Source organism: Dasypus novemcinctus, chromosome 16, assembly GCF_030445035.2.
Source record: "Dasypus novemcinctus isolate mDasNov1 chromosome 16, mDasNov1.1.hap2, whole genome shotgun sequence".
Taxonomy (NCBI): domain Eukaryota; kingdom Metazoa; phylum Chordata; class Mammalia; order Cingulata; family Dasypodidae; genus Dasypus; species Dasypus novemcinctus.
Genome location: NC_080688.1, coordinates 96,541,872 through 96,565,854, shown reverse-complemented (window position 1 = coordinate 96,565,854; position 23,983 = coordinate 96,541,872). Strand labels below are relative to the sequence as shown.

Below are 23,983 nucleotides of genomic sequence, written 5' to 3'. Positions count from 1 at the left end.
GGTATTTTCACTAGGTACAGAATCCCAGGCTAGCAGATTCTTTTCCTTCTCTTTCAGTGTTTTCAAAGTGTCACTCCTTGGGTGGCTCTTGGAACCTCCTGAAAAGTGGGCTCAGAGCCTGTCCCTCTTTAGAGGCACTGCATTTTCCTGTTTTCTACTTATCTTCAGTTTGTAAAGCTTAAATTTCTCTAATTTACCCAGCTTATGGTTCAATGAGCTTCCTGATCTGTTTTAGCACATTCAGAAGCTGAGTCCACTCTGCCCTCCTCTTCTCTCTGGGGGTTGAACACGTGCCCCTTGCACCTCTTCAGTGTCCACAGGTTGATGCTCCGTGTGTCCTCATGCTTTTCTTCAGTGCTTCCCGTTTACAAATGCCTGCTGACCCGACTCCCAGTTAATTTTAGATAACTGGTTTTCAGTTCTAGAGTATCTAGGTAATTTTTTATAGACTAATACTTTGCTGAAATTCTGTCTTTCCACATATTTTAAACTACATGTTCTTCTATTTTACTGAACATATTAATCATAATTATTTTAAAGTCCCTCTCTGATCATTTCAATACTTGACTCATCTATGGATCTGTTTCTATTATCTACAGTTTCTCTTGATTTCCACCCGCTTGGAAATAATTTTTAGCATGCATCATAATTTTAAGTGGATTTTGTACATTGTAGATGAAAAATTGTGGCAGTGCCAAAGAGAGCTGATTTTCTTTGTGCAGGCCGACGAGACCACCAGTCGGTCAGTTTAGTCCTCTTGGAGTTCGGACTGTGGCTTTTTAGAGCTCATCTCCTTCAGTGTCACCTCACTCCTGGGTCCTGCAGAGGGCGCAAATGAAGGTCTAGGATGTTTGCCAAGACCCTCCGCCCTGTCAGGGTTCCAACGGGACACCTGCTGCTTTCCATGGAGGCTCTTAGAGGCTCGCCCGGCACGTACACTGCCTAAGAGTCACAAGGGAATCTGAACGCGCAGGATTTGGGCCCATCTCTATTGTGCAGCCCTCTCTGGGACTTTGCTCTCAGGCCCCAGATGCTCTGGCAGCCTCAAGCCACAAACTCTGCCTCCTCAGCCCAGAAAGACCCGTTTTCTACCTGCCCCTACCCCCACCGGGGAACAGGCCTCAGGGAAGCAGCAGGGTGAGCATGGTGGTCTCCCTGTGGGCGTCTCCCACCTCAAGGCCTCTGGCCCCAGGCCCTGCCTGTTGGACGCTCTGCAACACCTTCTTACAGCGTTTTATGTATTTTGTCCACCAGCTTCTACAGTCATTTCCAGCAGAAGGGTTAATCCAATGAAGGCTCCTCCATTAGCCCAAACCCTAACCCCCCAAGCACCGACGTAACCATAGACCAGTGCTCTCACCCCTAGGGGACAGACTCCTAGAAGTGGGACCACTGGGTCGAAGGGAATGTATATCCTTAACATGCATCGCCAGAGTGCTCTCCCAGAGAGCGATCCATCTAAACTCGCATTAGTGCTCAACATTAGAATTATCACTTTTCAATTTTTTGCCAGTTGAAAGTGTGAAAAATTGCACATCGCTTTCATTTCCTTTTGCCTGACCCACTGGTGAAGTGGAGTCCTTTCACGCCAGGGTATCAGTCATCTAGGGCTCCTCTGCTGACGGACTCGACCCGCCCGGAACACAGAGGGGTGCTGGGTGCAACGTAATAGGAGTCCAACTCACCCCCAAGGCAGCCAACCCTCCAACACCACTCACACGTCCAATGCTCCCCGTCTCTTAGTTAGGGTGCTGGGGCTCTTGGGGGGCCTACACATTTTCTTACATTGCATGCTGGTCTGCTTTGACTGGCACCACACGGTTCTAACTACGTTTCAAGAGTTTTTGATACAGAACTTTGTCAGACATTTCTTTAAAATCTTCCACCAACCCCTCTCCTAACTTATAAGGCCCAACTATTTTTCACCTTTCACCATTTTCTCAGGAATATAGATACCCTTTCTGTCTTGAGTAGCCATTTGGTTATCCTAATCTTTATTTTATTTATCTTCAATGCAAAGACGGCAAGGATGTTACAATGATCTGCTTTCCTGAAAATCTGTGATTAAATTAATATTGTTTATACCCTAACTATAAGACATCTAAAGTCCAAAATCATTAAACTGAAAGCTTTGTATATTACAATTAAGACATAGGATATTTCAATTTAATTCAATTTACTGACTACCAGTAAGAGGCACACCAGGCACTGCGTCCCCAGGACAGTGGCTGCAGTGACGACGGCTGGGGTGGGAGGCCCTGTCTGCTCCTGGGTTTGGGGAGCGCGTTCCTCCCGGGGAGACAACGGAGAGGTGGCATCGAGCGGGGTTTCACGAGGCGAGCACTGTCCAAGGCACAGGTAACCCTGTGTTACCTGTAACTGGTGCCTCCACTGTGAGTCTGTTTCCACAGCTGCTACATTTGCTGCATTAAGTCCGCACGGCCAGGGTGCAACAGGTAAAGAACTGGCGTGTGGAGGATACAGTCTGTACAACGCCTGCCTGCACCGCGTGTCCAGCTGAGCAGGAGGATCTGCCAGGCAGGCTGGCCCCGCGGCCACGCTGTGCATACACAGTGCGGGCAGGCCCTCGTACCATCCACGCTCCAGCCTGCTCGCTCAGCCTGGCCCGCCCGCACAGACGCTCCTGGGGGCCCATCCACGGCACGTGGATCCCAGGGTACTTCCAAATCTAGGATATTTATGAGGATGGCCTGACCATATAAAAAACACTTTAGCAGTAAAAATGAACACACAACAAATACGCTACACGGAAGCAAAAAGAAAACACAGAGTCTATCTTTATAACGGAGAATCTACATACATTACCATTTTAAGAAAAGGAACAGATAGGGTTGGATTTTAAAAACCCATCTATCTCTGAAATCCTTTAGGACAGTAAGATAGAAGTGCAGTGCTATAATCCAAAACTCAAAACCATGTAAGATAACATGAACTAAATATACTCTGAAATATTAAAGAACCACTTTTGGTCTGGTTCCATGTCCTCCATAAATATGTGAGTGAATTTCACTATACGTGTTAACTGAACTTTCAACTACTCACAATTCATTTACCTGTTACTCTGGCAATAGAGATGCCCAAATATCTATTCTATCTTGTGTCCTAAGTTTAGACTTTAAAAAACTTGTAGATTTACCTGAAATAATGTTAGATTTAGTAGTATTAGAACTTAAAAAAAAAAAAGTGGAAATACAAAATGAATCCTTTCTGACAAATATTTCAGCAACAATTTTATAGAGAATACTATCCAGCACAGAACTTAATTTGACAAACATCCTTTAAAAATGTTTGTACCATATATAGTAAGAAAAATACTGAACATTCCTTACTTTTAAAACAAGGATGAAAAATACAGCAGTTTAATAAGAACCAGGTGAAACACGCTGTTTTCAGAGCAGCCGTCCTACACGAGTGGCTTGTATTTCCTTCAGAATATTCTTCAGGCTGACAATAAACACTCCCCAGAAGGAAGAAGGCAGAAAAAGACAAAAACCAAGAGCAAAGGGGGTTACAGAGGGTATGCCGAGGCAGTCAGCTAACATGAAAGGGAGCGGCTGATGAGCGTGTGCAGGGGGTTTTAAGAGGACAGGCTGAGGCAGTTGGGGACCGTGGACGCGAGCGGCCACGGAACGAGTGCCAGGAGGCCCACCCTCACCAGAAGGACTGTGCCGTGAGCTCACACCTTCTCACTGCCAGACAGACAAGCATGGCAGGACGGACATGTACAGCAGGACGGACATGTATGGCAGGACAGACGTTCGGCAAGACAGAAAAGGCACGGCAGGACGGACGCTTGGCAGGATGCCCGGCACCGGTGAAGGTGGAAGGACGCCGCACACACTGGGCAGGAAGATGAGCAGCAGTGGCCTCTTGGCAGACAACCTGGCACTATCCGCTGAGGTTAAAAGCACACTTGCCCTTCACCTTGGCCAGCTCCCTTCCGGAAAGGAACTGCACAGGAACTCAGCGCCAGCGTGGCAAGACGTGCATGCGACAAGGGCCAGCAACGCTACGACGCAGTGGTGACATGCTGGAAGGACCCCTAAAGCACAGGACAAGTGTCCACCCAGACCACGGAGCAGGCGTGCAGGGCGTGCACAGCCTCGGGGAGCACACGCCAAGGCAGCGGGGGGGACAACACGGCACCGTCTCTGCAGTTTCCCATGTGTGGCACTTCTGTGGTGTGAGACGTAAACACAACTGTGCTCCACTGTCCGTAACAAGTTTAATTCACACTACAGCTCTCAAAACCAGAGTACCACGGAGTGTGTCGACTGCTGCGTGCCTGCCAGGCCCATGACTCCATCTCCTCTGCCCTCGTGGCACACGCCTGCACCTGTGCACTCTACCTCACACCATCTCAGGGAAGTTCTACAGCTCCCTAGAAACAATCAATTGCAAGGGAAAGGACGGTAGTTCTAGATGCAATGAAAATTGACAAAATAATAATTGAGGAAAAACATCAAGTGGGAAAAAACTGACAGAGAAATAAATTGCTTCTCGGATTAGATAAAAAATCTGAGAAGAAAAAGAGAAAACAAAAAGCTCCCACAAGACGACCAGATTTCAAACACTGTGGAGGGAGCCAGCCAGCTCTTCTGAAGAGCACAGATGCCCAGAGCAGCAGCAGGGCAGGGGCTGCGGGTGAGGGCGGCTGTGGTGCCTGCTCTGGCTGGCTGAGCTGACCTGCTGGCCTCTCCAAGGGCCCGGGTGGGGGCAGGCCTGTCCAGAAAGGGGGCTGTGCCCCACGCTCTCTGCGCAGCTGAGCTGACTGTGCCCGGGGCAGCAGCGTGGCTCTGGGTCTGAGCACTGTCCACCCTACACGAAGCCCGGGGCCGCACAACGCAGGCCCACCAGGCCCCACCCAGGGAGCGCAGGGCAGAACCGGCCTCTCGGCCTCTGGGCCACGAGAGAGCAGGATGCAGTGCTTCCATGAGAGGAAAAGGGGGAGATGGAGAAGTGACCCCAAATGCATACCCTGGGATTTGAAAACAATGCCCACTTGGTGAGAACATCGGGGACTTGTTGCTTGAAGCCCCAGGAGCAGCCAAGGCTGTTTTGAGGCCTCTGGGCCTTGGCTGTGGCCTGAGGACGCCCTCTTGTCCTGTCGGTTCCCAGGTGCCCTTCGGAGTTGCCGACTCCACTGCCCCCTCGCCGTGCCGCCTGCTGCGGTGGAAGTGGGAGGCAGGGGCCGAGGAAGGCCGTGGAGACGGCGCAGGGTGCGGGGACAGGGCTTCAGGCGCGGGGGCAATTTCCTTCACTGACTACCAGGGAAACAATCTGGGGGTGCTGGCACATCAGAGCCCATCCCCTGCAGGCCTGGCGCCTCGACAAGCCACGTGCTCCGTGTGGGCGAGATGACACCGAGCACACCGCAGCTGCCTGGGCACATCTGCCCCCAGAGGGCCCAGGTCCGCACACTCGTCACCTGGGCTCGGCCTGGAGGCTGGACGGGGAGCCCGCACTGAAAGCTGAGGGCTAGCGGGGCCGGGCAGTCCCGGGAGGCAGCCTGGTGCAGCACGTGTGTGGGGCTAGTGCGTCAGCGAGTACACGCTGGCTTTGGCGCAGGCTGGGACAGCTGGCGCAGCTGTGTACCTGAAGGAGGAGAGCGCCCCACGGGCCGGCGTGGAGACGGGCGCCGCTGCAGCCTGGACGTAGGGGGGCGGCCCTGAGCTTGGCGCGCTCTTCCGGATGAGCTTGCCTGTGTGAGAGTCGTAGATGCGAACCTCGGGGCCCGGGGGGCTCTTGGGGTGGACGGGCATCGGGTGGAATATGGCAGGTGGGAAGGCGCCCGGCCTGGCGGGAGGGGCCGCAGGGCTGCTGACCCTGTGGAGAGAGCAGGTTGAGGGCGGGCACCGGCCAACGCGGAGTCGCAGCCCCAGCCCCGGCGCCAGGCTCGCCAGCCTCACCTCTGGGCCCCGGGGTCATCGTCCTTCAGCGGGTAGAGCTGCTCCTCCACGCGGTCCCAGCGCTCCAGGCAGCTCCACAGCCAGTCGGGGTTCACCACGTGCACGTGCGCCCACTCCTGGGCCTGCCGCACCTTCTCTGTGCCTGCGGTGAGAGGGCGCTGGCGTCAGGGGACTCAGGAGGGCCGGACGGGGGCGGGGGCTGCAACCCTGGGGTCCTGGTGAGTAAGGGTGAGGCTGAGAGCACGGGGGCAGGCTGGGGCCCTCGAAGGCGGGTGTCACCTCGGCACCCAGCCCTGCGCCAAGGGGTCCGGCGCTCTCCGGAGCCAGGCCTGGTACTGCCCTGCAGTGCTCCCCATCAAGGACCGCCTGTGAGGAGAGGCCCTGGAAACATGGGGGACACGTGGTCCAGGCCCTCGCCCCCAGCAGGGCTGTCGGCAGGGGTGCCAGGGCCACCTCTGCTCGGCTCCGTCCTCTGGAACCTGGTCGGGAAGGCCCCACAGAGGCTCTGGCAGGATCCTGCGCACCACACCAGAACCCCCGGATTTCCCCGAGGCAGGAGCCCGGCGCTGCCCAGCGGCTCAGCTCCGCGGACGCGGACACAGCTGCCCTTCACCCTGCAGTGACACACGCACTTGGGATGCCTGACTCGAAAGTGCAGTTCCAGGAGACAGCCATTTCTGACAAGCAGAACCTAAGGTAGCTGTGAGCAATCTCCATTAGGGAAGATACTGGCTGGTTAGAACGGTGTTTTTAAAAGTAAGTAGCTTTTATTTGAGTAAAGAAACAGGGTTGAAGCATTGTTTCACATTTGCCGTGACAGAGAGCTCTGTCTTGCTTGGCTCAGTTCTCAGAAATGGCACATGGCATGCCTTGGAGCCCGAGGGCTGGGGTGCTTTTCACTTAAGGCATTGCTTTTCCAACTTCAGAGGAGCCTTTGCTCCGGCTGGGCCCGTGCCCTCTCCCCTGCCCTGGCTCCTCTGGCTGGTGGACACGGCCCGTGCCGACTTCGGGCAGACTCTCCGCCCCGCAGGCCCCTTCCTCAGGGGAGGAGGGTCTGGCTTGACCCAGGCCGCAGAGAGAACAGCTCCAGTGAGCCCCGGCGGTGCCCTGACACCGCTCCGCAGACCTGCTCAGCACAGCACGGGCACGGCCTCAAACGCACACGGACAACAGCGGGGCAGCCACGGGAGGACTCCGCTAGTGACCACCACCGACTTACTCTCCTCAAAGGCAGTGATTTGGGAAAACACCGGAAATCTCAGTGTGGAGAAAGCAGCAGGAACGGCCACGATAAAGCCCATGAGGACACAGGGCGTCCACCAGGAGCTACCGCGCGCCCGCCCAGGGCGGGAGGCACCAGCGCGCGTCTGCTCACCTGCCCGCGCGGCCACCAGGTGGGTCGTCCTGTCGGGGGCGTCCGGGCTCAGCACCAGCTCCGTGAGGACGCGCGCGCCCAGGGCCGTGGCGTGGTAGTGCTCGCGGGTCTTCTCCACGGGGAGGCTGGTGGGGTGCAGCCCGCTGAACACGAGCGCCGCGCCCGCCAGCACCTTGCTCTTCAGCTCCGGCACGATCCTGCGGATGTCCGGCACCTCGGCGGCGCCCTGGCCGAGGAGCCTGTCGTACCTGGCGTAGTAGGCGCCGTGCACGCGCACCAGGATGTCCTCGAGGTGGATCAGGTGGTCGTCGTGGTCCGGGTCCTCCTCCGCCTCCTCCTCCTCCAGGCTCTGGTCCAGGGACTCGCCCGCGGTGATGCCCGACTGCTCGCTGTTCTGCGACTCCGTCTCCGCCTCCTTCCGCTCTACGCAGCCGTCCCCCAGCCCGCAGAGGCCCTCCTCGCCCTCCTCCTGGCCGTCCTGTGGACGGGCACCGCACCCAGTCTCCCCCGGGCGCCTTGCCCCGCCAGGCCTCCCCCCAGGGGCATCGGGGGCCACTCCGGGCGGCAGGGCCTCCGCTCCGTCCTGGGTGCCCACAGGCCGCCGCCGGCCTGCCCGCTCCTCGCTCTCACTCTCGGAGGCCGAGGGGGAGGAGGGCTTCTGGCCATCCGGCCCGCCGCTGCTCTCGCTGTCACTGGACAGGTCGAAATCCAGGTCAGCCGGCCTCTCCGACAGCGTTCGCGCCTCCTTCCCAACAGCCCCCCGGGCCTCGTCCAAGCTTGCCAGCGTGCCGCTGCGAGCGGGGCCAGCGGAGGGGCCCAGGACGGCGGCCGAGGAGCCCCTTCCATCTCCTTTCTCATGCGCGTGTGTGTCCCCTCGGCAAGAGTCACTGGCCGCGACTTGGCCACCGTTGAGCACCCTGGAGGCCCTCCCCAGGCCATCGCCCTGCACTATGCCAGGAGCAGGCTTGCTCTCCTCGGCGTCTTCGAGCGGCTGAGTGTGTTCCGAGACGTCGACACCTTTGCAGGAGTGATTCGCTAAAGGTAAATGTGCACACAAAACATTAGACAGCAAGCTGCTTACTGAATTAAAATTTGCACACTTCCCGTTACCATCTGAATCTAATAATCTCCTAAAACTGGGACAGGCAAACTCTTTCTGGGCAGGTCCCGACCGTACACGGCTTTGTGGGCTACGATGTGCTTTCTCAGCCTGCAGGCCCCAGAATGCAGGGTGGCCGCTCACCTGCACGCGGCTCCCTTTCCAGGAGAGGCCACGCTCTGTTCTAGGACCACCCGCACCACCAGAGGCGCCTCTCTCTCCTTTTTTCTCTGAGAGCATTGTGGCGCGTGCCGCGATCGGCTGGCCTGTGCGGACGCCATTTCCTAGACGTGCACCCGCCACCCCAGAACCCTCCGCCAGGTTGTGAAGGGCAGTTGGGATGAAAGCTGATATCCCGAGAATTAAAGTAACCAGCATTCTTCACTCGACTGGGAGACCTGCTTAGATTACCAGTGCTTGGAAAAAAAACCTAAAACCAAACAATAGTTTTTGGTATTATTTAAATAAACCCACCAATCTCCATAACTACTGCAATATTACCCAAATAACAAAACCAAACCAATCTAACTGAACCCTGAACTCGCAGCAGCCAAAGCATAGCAGAGCCTTTGGCGAGTTGCGGGAGTGCAGTGCCCAGCCCTGAGGCCCAAGGGACCCACCTCTCTTCCTCGCCTGCGGCTCCCGGGCCCCCGGGGGCGCGTTTATATCCCCCGTGCCCTGGAAGTACACATATTTCTTCACGGTTATCAGGTTGGGGGCAAACTTCCAGACGTCCTCCCGGTCGTCAATGATGCAAACCATTGAGTCTCCACAAGGAAAGAGATTTCTAGGAGTAAAAATTTACCAGTTCTATTAGCACAATTTACAAAGAAATACTACTTAAAAAGTAGAACAGCCTTTCATTTTGCTAAGTACAAATACGTTTAGGCTTCTCATCTACACGTAACAATCAGAAGTGGAACTACTCTGGAGGGCTCCTGCTCAGCTCCTACCTACGGTGGCACTGATGAGAGGACAGTTGGGCCTTTCTCTACTGCTTCTGGCTCCTTAAAGCAGGAGCTGGCGACCTCTTCCTTAAGGGCCGACAGGAAGCCTTTTCAGTGCTGCAGGGTGGGAGTCGGCATAGACCCGGTGAAGGAATGGGCACAGCCGTGTTCCAGTGAAAGAAAACACAACGGGCAGCGAGCTAGTGGCCAGCTCGCTGACCTCTACAAGGGAAGGGACCTCAGTTCCTGCAGCTGCTTAAAATAAAGCAGCTGTCTTAAACGTGCATGGGGACACGCCCAGGTCCCACTGCTCTCGGGGGACACGCCCAGGTCCCACTGCTCTCAGGGGACATGCCCAGGTTCCACTGCTCTCGGGACACACGGGGAGAACAGAAAGGTCAACGGGTTCATTGTGGCTGTGCCCTCCATGCCCAGCCACGGCTGTGAGGCTGGGAAGCAGGCGTGTAGCGTGTGGAACTCTGACCACGGCGTCTCCGCCCTGGCCTGCTCAGTGCAGGCGCAGGCTCTGGCCCCAGCTGCTCAGGGGGTCACACACACCCAGAAAAACTGGTCATGGCTCAATTCCATTAATACTGCTTTCTAGGAAGTGCTCTCTTTCCCATAAATGATCTGCTTTAAATACAAGCTAGGAAAGATGATGTATGTAATTACAGTTTTCTGGAATGTTTAATTCCAGATGAGGAAGATAAAATCCACACCTCATGGTGACTGGGAAAACCGACCCAACAACTCATTTAAAACGTCCCAGGCAGGCCATGGGCACAGCCAAGCAGCTGCACAGGCCCCAACTCGTGTTCTCATTTTCAGGAGCCCCTTCCCCACTCCAAAGCTCTAGTAGCTTCTCTCATCCTTTATTTTTATGCTCAGCAACTGGCTCACTCTGAAGCCAACTAGTCAAAGTCTGTTTTTGAAACAAGACTTTCAGATGCTGTTCTTAGTATCATCTACTTGAGTAATTCACACAGCCTGTGTGGATTCCTAAATCTAAGGAATGGAATGTTGAGGAAGAGGCAGCCGGCACGAGCTAAAGGATCACAGAGGCTAAAGCCGTCACCGTCCCACCCAAGTCTCTCTAGACGAAGAGAGTTATGCAAAAGCTACCCTTGACATGCTATTTAAATCTTAGGACCGGTCTTCTGAGCAGAAGTGGGGCAATCTCTTACACAGTCAGGAAGGAATTTCTACACATATAGACCAGAATGGGAATGGGGACACAGAGCCCCATAAATGCCCAGAAGAGAGGACAGGGTGGGGGTGGGGGGCGCAGGGAGGAAGAGCTGGAAATGGGCAGAAGCAGGCTGCACGGCAGCACGCCTTAGGGCCACAGCTGTCAGCCCTAAGATACCAGAAAACCTGAAACGCCAGAGCTAATGCCAAAGCGAGAAAAACCGGGACAGCACAGCTGCTGGAGGTGAAGGCCCCCAACACCTTCCAGGCTCCTGCCTCTGCGCCCAGCCCTGCAGCCCCTTTCCACGATTGGCGTCCCCGTCCAGTCCCAGAACCCCAAAAAGGGCTATTCCCTGGGCCTTTCACGTGAAGAAGCAAAGGACCTTTTGGAACCAGAAAGCGCTCTTTTCGGATGCTGGACCAGGAGAGACGCCTCGTCTCTTACTGGGAAGGAACACCTAAATGCTAGAGCTACTGGGATGACAGTCTATGCGAAGGCTGCGTAGAAGACTATGCGAAGGCTGCATAGAAGACACGTGAAGTACTTCCACAGCATAAAATGCACTGAGGTTTTTTCATTAGAAGTTATTGTAGTATTTTGTTTTGCTTCCTTAAAACAGTTTACAAATACACAGCTCTAAGGTGGTGACAGTAATGTGACTGGCTAACCCTGAGACTGCGACCCTTTCCTGTAAAAAACCACAATACCATGCTGCAACTCTAACTCAAACAAAACGTATTGACACGTGCACCACGTGCTGAGCTGAGCCTCAGGACTGCACTGATGGCCTCTTGTGTCCAGCCCCTCGCTCTCCAGAGGTGGCGGCAGAAGGCAAGAAGGGGCACATAAAGCCACCTCCACGAGGGAGAAGCATTCCTGCCTGGACTGGGGTGCCGAGGGCGACTGGCGCAGCGCTCTGCGCAGCTAGGGACATGGAGCAGGTCGGGAGTGGCGGGCAGAGGCCCTGAGCGCAGTGGTTCTCCCCTCCCTCCAGTGCCCACCACCAGGGTCTGCAAACGTCTTTGGAGCTGTTACGGACCCCCGCTCTCGGCAGAGGGAACGATGCAGACGGCCTGACGAGAGGGCGTGTGGCACGGGGGACGTGCCCGACAGAGGGGGCAGGCCAGACTGCCTGGCAGAGTGGGGGGCACAGAGCCTGAGGCCAGACCACAGGGGTCAGTCATGGCTCCACCACGTCCAGCTGACGTGACTTCCGACGTGGCAGGGTGGAGGGAAGGGCACCTGGGTCGCGCCTGGCGCTGTCCTCTCCAAGGCTGGTTCTCCGGGCACTGAGCCCACCTTGGCGACTGGCTAGGAATCATGGGGGACCTGCTCACGCAGCCATAGGCCAGGGGCCGGGCAGTGGCCGTGGAGGCGGGGCCTAATGCCCGCTGTAGGACACGGTCCACGCGTGAGCAGGCGATGGCAGGGGAGGAAGAAAGCTGGCTGAGAAGCTGGTGTGCGCTTTCTAAGTACTCGGACGCTAGCACCAACTGGGGTGGAGTGGCGTCATTCCCAGAAAACCTTCAACACAGAATTACCACTGTAATTCTCAAAACGCAGTTTTTGGAATGGAGCTGAACAGAGCCCTGTCTGAGCAATGAAAATACATACCTGAGGTTCCCTGTTTTAGAAAATGGGTCAATACATTCATCCCTCGATAATATTCGATGAGAAAAAAGCTTCTTCTCAGGGTCTAAAAATCCTTTTAAAAAGAAAAAAGGACAAAGTTCAAACATCTGTGCTTCACTTCACGCTGCCCATGACAGGGCGGCTTTCGTCTTCCGTGACGGCAGAGGACGGCACGACACTGCACGCCCCCTCCCTGCAGCCCTGCCTCCTGGGAGGCACGTCTCGAAGGCCCGTCGCATGGGTGACCGCTACAGCCGGTGGCACGCTGCTGGACTCCTGTCCAGGAGAGGCGGAAGGATGCCACGGAGAACACCCTGGCACCCAGGGCGAGCCTGGCTACGGCTGCGCACCCCGCAAAGGCCCTGCGGCTCTGCAACTCGAGTCTGCGTCTGGGTGACGCCGCGTCTCCCTAGGCAGCTGGGCACCCCCGTGTTGGGTGCCACGGCAACAGAGAGAACGCTCTCCCCGTTCTCTCCTCCTCTGACCACATCGGCAGGTTTCTACCGACTTGCGCGCTCGTAGAAATACACAGAAGTGCCAGCGCCATGTACTTTCTGCCATTACACTCCATATGTTTAAAGTGCTGCAAATGTAGGCAGCATCAAGTGAGGTTACCAATGTGTTTATATCACATACTAAATAGTTAATAGAGAACGCAGTTTTCTACCAAAATAATTACCTGCTTATTTGACATGCTCTTTGGTCTGATACCTAACTAACTGCAAAGTCTAGTTTAATTTTTAAAAGGAACTGCAAAAAAACTTGAAGTACTTAAAGACAGTAATATGAAAAGCTAAACGTCTTAAATACTGGTATCTCCAAAAACACATTTTATTTTTCAGGAGCGACCACAGCAGCGATTTACAAATTAGGCCTTGAGCTGTAAAGATGACCTTGGTTTTGCAGTTTCTTGATCTATAAATTTAACTAAACCTTAGGAACTTAAGCCTCTTATCACCTCCATAGGCTGTGATGTTTTAATTTTATATCACTCACTTAAAAGCACCCCATTTTATAAAGGACTAAAGAATATAAATGTCATTATGAACTGCTAACTTACATAATCCGTAGAAAATATAGTAAATCTACCTTAGTGTGTGGAAGTAGGAGTACTAAATGAAAAGAAAACAAGCTATTGGCATAAATCGACATATACCTCTCTACTCATTTATTCCGGTAATGAAGTATATTAAAGGCATCAAGTCCAATTTCACCAACCATTTAAAAAATTCTGGGGGTAAAAACTCACTATAATTATAAAGCCTCAAAAAGAAGTGTTCTAGCCATATACCACATAAGAAACCGGAAGTGCCAGTGCAGACACATCGGAAAGAGAATTCTACCGGGCCTTTGGGGCTAAGAGGTGCTTAAGGGAACTTGCTGCACATTCACTAATCATCTACCTGGAACTTGGCTAGGAACAGAAGACATGGGAATGACAAGACTGGCCTCCAAAGCTGAGCGTCCACGAGGGCCATGGGACAGGCCACGTCTGCACCGTGGCACGTGGCACGTGGCACGGGGGCAGCCCGAGCCCTGCAATGTGCTCTGCAGAAAAAAGAGGATGAACCGGGCATCTGGGAGGTGCTTTTAAACTCAAACCCTATATAAACACAAACACAAGATAATCCCTGCTTTCCAAGGACCTAAAGAGTCCCTTCTTACTAAATATGGCTGAGTCAGAGCTCCCCAAGCTCAGACATTTAGCGCCGCCTTCAGGATGTGACGCTGTGTCCTGACTCGCCTTGCACTTCCTCGGCGTTTTTGCTGACTGGCTTCGGACCACCTGCCCCTCCACCTGGCCCAAGCCCCTGTGCAGGTGTGACCCGCACGTCCCAGTCAGCGCGCCCTGGGACCCGCAGCACCCCTAGGCGGCGCCAGCATCCCACCGGCCGAGGACGCCTGCTCTTGCACGGGAAGGAAGCAGCGGAAGAAAGCCGAGGCTCCAGGTGAGCGCGGGAGCCCCGGGGTGGCACGGGAGCTTATTCCTAAGTGACTGGTCTCCGGCAGGCTCAAGGAAGAGCTCCCAAAGCTCTGCGCGCTTCTGCCCTATTCTGCAGGACGCCAGAGAAGGAAGCTCGGGCCACTGTGGCTCCAAAACAGGCGACGGGTCAGAGCCTGGGCTGCTACCCCTCCTGGTGGGTGACCGGCGGCCAGAGGCCCAGGTGCTCCCACGGAGACGCTCCCCAGCACGTGCGCCCTGCCCTTGTGAGGGATTAGAGTGGACTGTCCACACAGTTCTAACAGCTCTATGAAAGAAAACTTAGACGCCCTAAAAAAACCACCTGTTTAAAGCATGCAACTCAGGAATACACCGGATTGACAGAATTCTACAACCACTGTCATCATCCAATTATTGAACACTTTTCCATTACCCCAAAAAGACACTGTGTCCCCTTTAGCAACTGCTTTCTATCCCCGTGTTCCCCCCACCAGCCCCACGCAAACACCAACCTCCTGTCTGTTGATACAGACCCGCCTCTTCTGGGCGTTTCACATAAACGGTGTAAAAAGAAATAAAAGCAAACAGAGCTTCGGTCGCTAAGAAACTCCAGCACAGGCGGGAGGCACTCGGGCCCCAGCAGATCGCAAGCCGCGATGGAGGCAGAGCCCGAGCGCACCGTTCCTGCAGCCGAGGACCCAGCCAGAGCCACAAGGCCAGACCTCGGCCCCGTCCACCCGTGGCCACACGCTCATGGACTCCTGTTCCCTAACAGCAGGGCGGGACACGGCAGGGGCTGCTGGAGCCTGGGCTCCAGGCTGCGCCTCCAGGACCCCAGCCCACGGCCCGGCTGCCGCACAGCTCAGCCTGCCCCTGCTTGGAGAAGTCTGTGCCAGAACCCCCCGCCACGCCTGTCACGAAGTGGAGGCAGCGTGGGCTTCGCTCAGGGTCCCGGAGGCCCCAAAAGAGAAGAAGCCACAGGGCGAAGCCGGACGCCACGGGTCCCAGAAAGGGCGGCGGCACGGCCCGGGGCGTGAGGCAGGGCCTCCAGCCGAGGACCCAGGATGGCCAGCGCCAGGGCGAAGCTCGGGCTCACCCGGGAGCCGTAGGCCAGGTGCCTCTGCAGCCCGTAGGGCGCGGCCTCCACACTCCTTCTGAAGGTGAGCCTGCCTCAGGGCACCCACTGGGTACAGACCGGGCACCCCCACCCGGGCACCCAGACGCCAGCGGCCCCACTGGGCGCTCCTGGCTTGGAAAGCAGCCGCCTCCCACCAGGGCCCAAGCGGGCCCGCGCCCCAGCACTGCTCCCCGAGAGGCCCAGGATGACCGGCTGTGCACAAGGGACAAACCCGACCTCGCCCGCCTCAGACCCGGGCCCTCACCTGAGCCCTGAAACTGGCTGCAACCTGGGCTTCCCCAGATGGCGATTCAGCTCCAACCTCCAGGCGGGGGACCCGAGGGGAAGACCCCTGGCTCCGCGTGCCCTGCCCTGGGCCCAGGCCCACCTCCCAGGGCTGACTGGCCAGCTCAGGCAGCGCTCCCTCCACCCTCCGGGGCGTTGAAGGCAAACGCCCCTCTTGCTGCAGCCCCTGCTCAGGGCCCCAGCCCCGGCCCCAGCCCCCAGCCCCCAGAGTCTCTCAAGGTAGGGAAGGATGCGCAGCGATAAAGCCGAACGGGGCCCCTCCTGCTGGCTTTGCCCACCAGGCCCAGGGCCTGTCCCAAGCCTGTGCAGGAGCCCTGCCAGGGGCAGGGGCCACCCACACTTCTCCACGGCACTGCCCAGGTGCTGCCTGCAGACGTCGAGGACGGCGACGGGGGGCCGTGGTCCATCGCGAGGCCCATGGGCAGCAGCCAGGTGCCTGGGCCCCCGAGCCTTTCCGGTGAGGGTGCTGCCTCCGATATGGCCACATGTCCTCGGCGCTGCTCGCCCGGGCGCCCGCGGGCTTCTCACTCGCCTGCCACAGCAGACGCACTCCTGGGGACCCATCAGGCCACACGTACACATGGGACCCCCTGCCCGGCCCTCCTCTCCATGCCAAAACATGAGGAAAACGCCTTCGTGCAACGCCCTGCCACGGCACTGCCCCCCGGCCCTCCCATCCCCCGCGCCTCGTCGCCCGCGCCTCATCGGCCTGGGCCCTTCTGGCAGGGATGGAGGGCAGACAGGGGCTAGACCCACCACTACAAACACCTCTCCAGCTGCCTGCCAAAACCACTCTGGCGCCAGACACCGCAAGCTGCGACAAAACTCCCTGGCTGTGAAGGGTACTCAGCAACGCAGACCCGACTCAGGAGGGACCCCAGCAGGACCCTCGCCTGCCACCGCATGGCTGCGCAGAGGCCACGGCCAGGGAGCTGGCGTCCAAGAGCATGCCCGCCTCATGCTCAGACCCGGAAGGGGCGCCCGCGCGGGCCGCGGCCTTGGGGTCTCCACCAGGCTGTGCCCTGGCTTCCTTGGTCCGGCTCTGCCTGCTGTGGGATGCTGCGGGCACTGGGGGGCCCCCCGGGGCCTCAAAGGGGTGCACTGCCCCCACGCATGGGCGCTGCAACGCTGCCATGGCCAGGCAGTGCGTGGCACCCGCTTCACGCCCGCTCCCAGCTCTAGACTCACGAGGCCGCTGCCAAGGCCTCGCCTGCAGCACCATCGGGCCGTGACGGGGGGCCGCCGGGACTGAGCACCGCAAGGGGTAGGGGCGGCAGCCACAGCGTCTGCGAGTCCCCAGCACAAGACCCCAGGCCTCGAGGTCTCCACCCGGCCCAAGACGACCACAACCCGGCAGGACCATGCCCCCGAGGGGCCTGGGACTGACTCCAAGCCCCCAGCAGCCCCACCGCCCCCTTCCTCCCACATCGTCCTGCGACGGGTTCATTCCGAGGCACCGTCCAGGCCTCAGGCACCCTCGCCTCAGCTGTGTGCCCGACAAGGGGCGCGCAGCGCACACCATGCACACCTGTGCTGCAACCGAGCCCCACACACGCCCACGACACCGTGCGCAACGGCGTCAGAAGAGGTCACGTAGCCCCCACGTCCCCACGGTGCATGCGCCACTCCCCCGCGGGCCCCTGGCAGACCACCCCAGCTCGCCGCCGGCCCTAACCTGGGCCCCTGCTCCAGCTGTCCCCACTTGGTGCTGACCCCAGGCCACGCCCACCCTCGGGGCACCCGCCCGATCCTGCCTGCAGCCCCAGGGGCTCCCCCCGCTTGGCCCTCGTGCTCCTGGTGCCCGTCCCCGCCACCACACCGAACACCGGCGGGCCAGGGGTCACGGGACACCTGTCACACCCCATCTCAGGGCAGGGACGCTGCTCCTCCCCTGCCCAAGGCCGGGCCAGCACCCAAGGCTCGTCTGCCTGCGGCACTGCACCACGCGTCCTTGGCTCACCGGCACAGCCAAGGCCCCCCTGCCACAAGGAGATGCCGCAAATCCCTGTAAACACGCGCAGCCACTGCCCGGTGACGGATGCTCTGGATGTCTGAATCTGGGGCCACGGCTGCAAAGCTCCCTGCGTCCTGGACCACCTGCCAGCCAGCCAGGGGTCTGCTCTCTTGTGATTGCCTCCTGCCGCACGCAGGAGACCGAGTGCAGGAGGCCAGGGCCTCGCTGGACGTCTGAGCTCGCAGCCCAGGCATGCGAGGCACCTCCTCCCTCAACCCTGGAGGCCACCTCACTCTCCGTGGAGTGTGCAACCTTAACACCCTTAACACGCTCACTCGAGGGAGACGAGACCTAGATGAGTCGCCACTGAGGCCGGGTGAACTGCACTGGGTGGGCCGCTGCGGCTGCAGTCCCCGGGCCCCGCAGACGGGCAAGTCGAGTGCTGCCCCCGCTGCCACCGCAAGCGCAGATCTCCACACCCCAGCTCTCGAGGAGGCCTCCTCCACCCTCCCCACCCCTCCCGAGCCGCTGCCAAGGCCCACCCTCCTCTGCCTCGCTCAGAGGCTTTCCGGGCCATTCTGGACCAGCCTTTCCCAGCCTGCTCTCCCTCCGTGTGAGGAGGGAACTTTCTCCCTAGTCCTCCTCATGTCTGAAGCATCATTTGTCTCAACATCCAAACCGGTGTGGGCGGGACAGCAGAGCAGCTGCTGCGTCACCCGGCTACCCGCTGCTGGCCCCGGCTACTGCCACGGCCGAGGACTCTCGCCTGCGTTCCAAAGGCTGCTAGCCTGCACTCTCCTCATGACACCCACGCTGCACACTGGAATCCTAACACAGGAAGCGCTAACCAGCGGTCCCGACCTGCGCCGGCAGGAGCCAGAGCCCATGCCCGCCTCGCTCAGCCCTGAGCAGAGCCCGCGTCTGGGGGGAACTGGCACCCATTCTGGGCTGCTTCCGTCTTTCAGATCCTTCCTGTCCGCTGCGCCCTGGGCCGGCGTATCTGCTGACCCCGCTCCTGGGGCTGAGGCCACAGGCGGCAGCGCTGAGGCACCCTGGGCAAAGCCCAGGGCTGGGTTACGGCGCAGCCCGGAGGACACCTGCTCCAACCTGCTCTCCTGAACAGAGCCCTGCCGACACAACGGCCTCGCGAGCCCCCGCGCACCTGCTCACTGGCGGCCACCATGCTCCAGGCCACAGAGCCCACGGAGTCGCTGGGAGGAGTCAGTCCACAACCCACCAGGTAACCGCCTGAGGACACGCAGCTTCACAGTGACAGAGATCACCCACAGGCGAGAAACAAAGCCTGTGACGGGAAAGGGAGAGCGTCCAGGGAGACACATGGCGGCTGCCTTCGATGCGCACACCAGAGCAGGCGCCACCCCACGCCCTTGGTGCAGGCAGACAGAGCTCAGTGAGGCTCCACCCTTCCCACAGAGAAGCCAGGCACTACACACCACTCCTAATTTCTTACACAAAAATCCTGCTTTTAGGAGCCAATCAGTGGAGCTAATCCAGAAGGAAAAGCCCTATTATGTTTGATGTTCAATGCACAGGTATTCATTTTATGAAACACGAAAGATAACATAATTGTGGAAGGAGAGAGAGATACTTACTATGCAATAACGATATGCAGCCACACCAGACAGTAAAGCACGTGGAAGTGCTGAGTGTGGTAAACTGCAGCGGTATCCTCTCCCGTGGAAAAACTAGGACATCAACCGTATACGCATCAAGATGAAGCGTAGAAATAGTTCAGGAAAGCACATGTGGCCGTGGTGACGGGGAGCAGTCAGTTCCCTGTTTTTGCTCCTTCCCTGTTAACTATTTGGGTGCTTTCTTCGCAGCTCCAGGGGCGCCCGCCAGTGCCCACCCATCATTTTCAGGGAACGCCGCCTTGTCATACTTTGTGAGACCTGCTCGGGGACCAGTGCCTCGGCTCGGCAGCCTGGCCTACAGTGCCACACCCCATTTTCACACGGAAACACCATTTCTCAGGACAGGAATGGAGGCAGTGCCATTCCATTAAACAATCACACTAGCTCTCAGATCCTATCTGCAGCCAGAACACGAAACGTAAATATGTCGTAGTTTACCTACAAGACAGACTAAGTACAATACGTTGCTTTTCAGCTCATGATTAAAATTTCCCACACAGACACCACACGTTAAACGAGGAATCAAAATTCACGTCTCCCCCAACAACAGGACCAAGACCAATCTGCAAAGACAGCCGGACTCTCGAGCACCCGGCCTCAGCCTGCAGCTCACGCGGGACAGCGCCACGGGGTGACACGAGGGCCAGCTGCTGGCCGCAGGTGCACCAAGTCCAGGTCCACGTGCTGGCCGCAGGGCTGTCCCGCACGGGCCCTCGTCCTGGGCACTGCAGCGGGTGCCGCCCAGTCACACCAATGCATGCCAAGGCAGGAGCTGACTTTCGGCACAGCGCGCTGCTCCCTCGCAGAGACACCCACTTGGTCTGCGCTCACGCCGTTACATGCAGACAAGCAAACCTAAGCAACATGGCTCCAAAACTATTTCCCACCCACTGACAGCATGTTAGAAAACAACGGAATTTATGGAGGTAAGCCCCTACTTTCCACAGGCAGACACTGCCCACGGCCAGCCTTGCCAAGGCCCCAGAGGCTGGCCCGAGCGCGTGGACATCCCTCTCCCCTGCTGCGCGCTCTTACATAACTTCGCCTCGCCACCCCACCCGCCAACCTGAACAGTGAGATTGTCTCGGGGAGGGAATACTGATGTCCTTTTCATTAGTCTCTAAGAAAGCATCATTGAAAATGAGAAATAAATCAAACCTGTTGCCCAGTATATTAAACTGCCCTAGATGAAAACAACGTGTGACAGCCCCGCTCTGGGCGCCCACCTGCTCACCTGCAATGGTGTGTGCGTACAGCCGGCTCCCGAACGTGAAGACGTGCAGCTCGTACAGCTGGGCGACCCTCTCCAGGAACTCCTTGCAGTGAGGACGCAGGCGCGTGTGCAGCATGGGCTCCCCCCGGCCCAGCTGGAAGTGGAAAATGCCCTGGAAGCAGAGGGGGTGCCCGTCAGAGAAGCCAGCCAGCTGGGAGAAGCAGGGCAGTGCTGCCCAAAGCGGGCTGTGCTCAAAGCGCACGGCTGCCAGGACAGCTCCGAGGCCTCCACCTGCACCCAGGAAGCTTGCAGCCCGCAGACACTGTGAACCCGAGCTCATGGGACGTTCCAGACAGCCACGTTCAATGTGGTTTGGCTACAAGGTGCGGTGGCACCAGCGGTCCTTCACCTTCCCTGACTCTCGTTCCATCCTGTTACCCTGACAAGAGAGGAGTATCCCTAAAACGTGCGGCTTATGCCTTGGTTTCTTCAACCAGGAATATTTGGCAAACAGCAGAGCCTCGGCAGACTGCTCGGATCTCCTCGGAATCCGTGGACAGTATTTTATTGTTACTGATAAAAGTCAACAAGATATTCCCATAGAACTTAATTTTAAGAGGGCAAACTTCAAAATACTACATTGAAACAAAATTACAATTAAAATCAAACTGTTGAAAGCCTGATTCATAGACTACATACAGCTTTATTAACTTTCAAGTACTACAGTGAAGCAACATTCTAAATTGTCTTTAGCTTGACAGATGAAATTAGCATGAACTCATTTACACATGATTAATGTGCAGATAAGTTAATTTTCCTCAGAAAGTTAAACCTTGATTCTCTTAATCCCATTTAATATTAAATTTCTCCTTTTAAAAAATTATTAACAAATTTTAAAAAAAACAAGGTAAACTTGACCTTAGGGCTGAGTTAAGTTTTTACGAGCTATAAATTAGTGAAACCCTCATGATGAGGCTCTTCTGTTAAAAGACTTGGGGATGTGATATTTCATAAACAACTTTTACCCTACTCAACAGTGAAAAGTCCAATAGTTGGACCTTCCTTAAAAATCTAACTTCAGATTTCCCAAACTGAGGATTAAGCACGTTCTGGGCGCTGCAGGCAGGACTCTGCAGTGCGGCGTGGGGGCAGGTCGGGGCCCGGGAGGGACAAGGCCCTGCGTCAGCTCAGGCCACCCTGCGTGGCCATCGGCCCACCTGCTCCCCAGGCCACAGGCTGTGGAGCCCCCCAGGTGCGTGGTGACCAGCTCAGCCGTCCTTAAAACTCCCGAGAACGCCCACTTCAAAGGCATGATAAGGCAGACTGCGAGGCGGCACACGCGGTGCACACACAGCCACGGCACTTCCCCAAGCGCCTGTCTCTTTTGAAAACATTCCTGAGCAGAGGAGGAGGTAAAGAAACAATCGGAGGGATTTTAGAAGAGCTCGTGGCACATTCCTACAGAGCCAAGACATCAGAGGCAGTCAACATAACTGAAGTCTGGCCCTAAGAAGCTCTGCTCTATCCTGGGCGGGCACATAGCACAGCGGGCGACGCCAGCTGCCCTTGCCGCTGCGTGCTACCACCACACGTGGAGTGTGGGCGTGCGTGCCACCTGACAATACAAATCGCAAGGCCATACCGCACGTGGATGAAGTTTATAGCTGAGCTTTACGTGTGGTTCTCGCTCACTGATTTCCACACACTCTGGTGTGTGAGCATCGCTAGTGCCCGGCGGCTCAGGTAAGGGGCCCCTTGCCACCTGCCGCCCCACCCCACCTGCTCAGGACTCTTCTGCCAGGCACACTCCCAAGGCTGTCCTAGTGCCTCCCCCTGGCGCTCAGTCCTCCCTGGGAGCTGCAGAAATCAGCAGACTGGCAAGCAGACCTCGAGTGGGAGTCTCCGTATACGGGCTTCAGAGCAAAGACCTCTGAAACTGCTCACTCCACGTCGGGAGTGCACCCGGTCAGTGCTGGTGTGAGTGGGTGCGATTCTGGACTGGCAACTGGTGGCAGGCATGGGAAGCTTCTAAGAAGGTCTCAGGCTCCAGACTGAGCAAACAGCCGAAATATGGGACAGGCTGATGTGCGCCCTCCCGTCTCACTCTGGGTTTTCCCTGGAGAGCCCGTCCAAGGCCGACTCCCAGCCTGGTGGATCCAGCCCAGCTCTCTTGCACATCCTGACTTTCCAGTGACCCAAGGGCACCTGAAACCACCCGGTCCTCCCCACTAAAGGGCCCCTCCGACTCCACTCCTCCTGCAGGTAACATAAGCGCCGCTCTCTCCTACAGAATCTGGAGCAGCGCCCCCAAATCCTCCCTCTCAGGCCCTGTGTCTGCCTGGGGAGATACTAAAGTATGTTGTCTCAGCACGTGCCTCCCTCCCCCCTCCCCTGCCCCACACAGAGCCCACCCTCCTGGCCGCCTGGCTCTTGGCCAAGGGTGCTCAGGAGGCAGCAGCCCCTCTTCCAAGTTCAGTGCAGCCGCCCCCTTAGCATGGATCACGTCCCACTGCAGGCACCAGGCTCCCCAACTGGGAAGCGCCGGGGAGCCTGCACCTGTGCCCGAAGTGCCCACCGGCTTCCGAGGGGCGGTACCAGCTCGGTGCACTGACGGGCATCGGCCGGGGAGCACAGCCTTGTATCAGGGCACTCAGTGCCCCCCCAGGCTGGTCTGTGGAAGTGGGAGGGGCCGGTGCGTGCGGGGCACTGTCCTAAGCACCCCTACCTTGTTGGACATCTGCGGGCAGTGCTGCTCCGTCGTGTGGATCAGGGTCTGGTCCAGGTCCACCATGAGCACGAGCTTTCGGTTCCGGTGCAGGCGCTGCTGGTCCTCCCTCCCTAGCTTCTCAGCTTGCTGAAATCAGAAGAAGAGAAATGACAACGCACGTGCATGGGGACTAAAGTGAAGTTCAATTTCATTTAAAAAAAAATGAAAGGAAAGACGAAATAAAGCAAGACGGAGGTGTCCAGACACCCTCCCCCAACTCAGCAGAGGAACCCAGGGGCTCACGTGTCGCACCGGGTCACGCGCGGCAGTGGCATGCTCAGCTGGCACGTGCATGTTGCACCACCACGCCCCTCGGGTCCACGCTCTTGCTGTCCCTCAAAGCCCAGGGGTCCGCTGTGGTCAGCACCAGCACCGGGGCTGCCCTCGGCGAGGGGGCCTCTCACGGCCCGGCTCGCCACGCTCGTGTTCAGTTACTGTGACTGAGCGCCTGCCGGCCCTGTGGGTCGGCCTGGAGGACTGGCTGCGCTTCTCCTGGAGGGGACAGGCAAACGGCCGTCCTCTCGGGAGTGAGCAATGGGCACCGCTGTCCTCTCTTTTTATCCCCAAACTTCCTGCTTCTGTTTCACATATAGTCTACACACATGCACACACACCTGTATGTTTACGTTCAGTAGTTCGAAACGTCCAGAAGCATGTCCCTGAAATCTGTCTTTCTCACAAAAAAATACACTGAGGTAGGTGTATGCCATTTTAAAGCACAAATCTAATTAATCACACTGAAAAATGTCCTAATTATTTACAAAAGCATACACTTCTGGAACTGAGATTCTTAAAACCTGGGTTTTAAAGAAGAGGCCACAGGCCCCTGTGAAGCCCGGGTGCAGACAGGGTCTCCT

At 57.2% G+C, this 23,983-nt stretch overlaps 1 protein-coding gene across 2 annotated transcripts in view; it reads right to left on the bottom strand.

The window, feature by feature from the left end:
• Positions 1-23,983, bottom strand: part of CTDP1 (CTD phosphatase subunit 1) — a 108,723-nt gene that overhangs the window by 52,183 nt on the left and 32,557 nt on the right. For both annotated transcript variants that reach the window (XM_004462914.4, XM_004462912.4), the window contains exons 4-10: positions 23,085-23,213; positions 20,381-20,531; positions 12,155-12,245; positions 9,025-9,191; positions 7,306-8,340; positions 5,931-6,072; positions 5,617-5,847 (exon numbers count right to left, since the gene is read on the bottom strand). In XM_004462914.4, the coding sequence (XP_004462971.3) occupies positions 5,617-5,847; positions 5,931-6,072; positions 7,306-8,340; positions 9,025-9,191; positions 12,155-12,245; positions 20,381-20,531; positions 23,085-23,213 (1,946 nt within the window). The remainder of the gene's footprint in view (positions 1-5,616; positions 5,848-5,930; positions 6,073-7,305; positions 8,341-9,024; positions 9,192-12,154; positions 12,246-20,380; positions 20,532-23,084; positions 23,214-23,983) is intronic.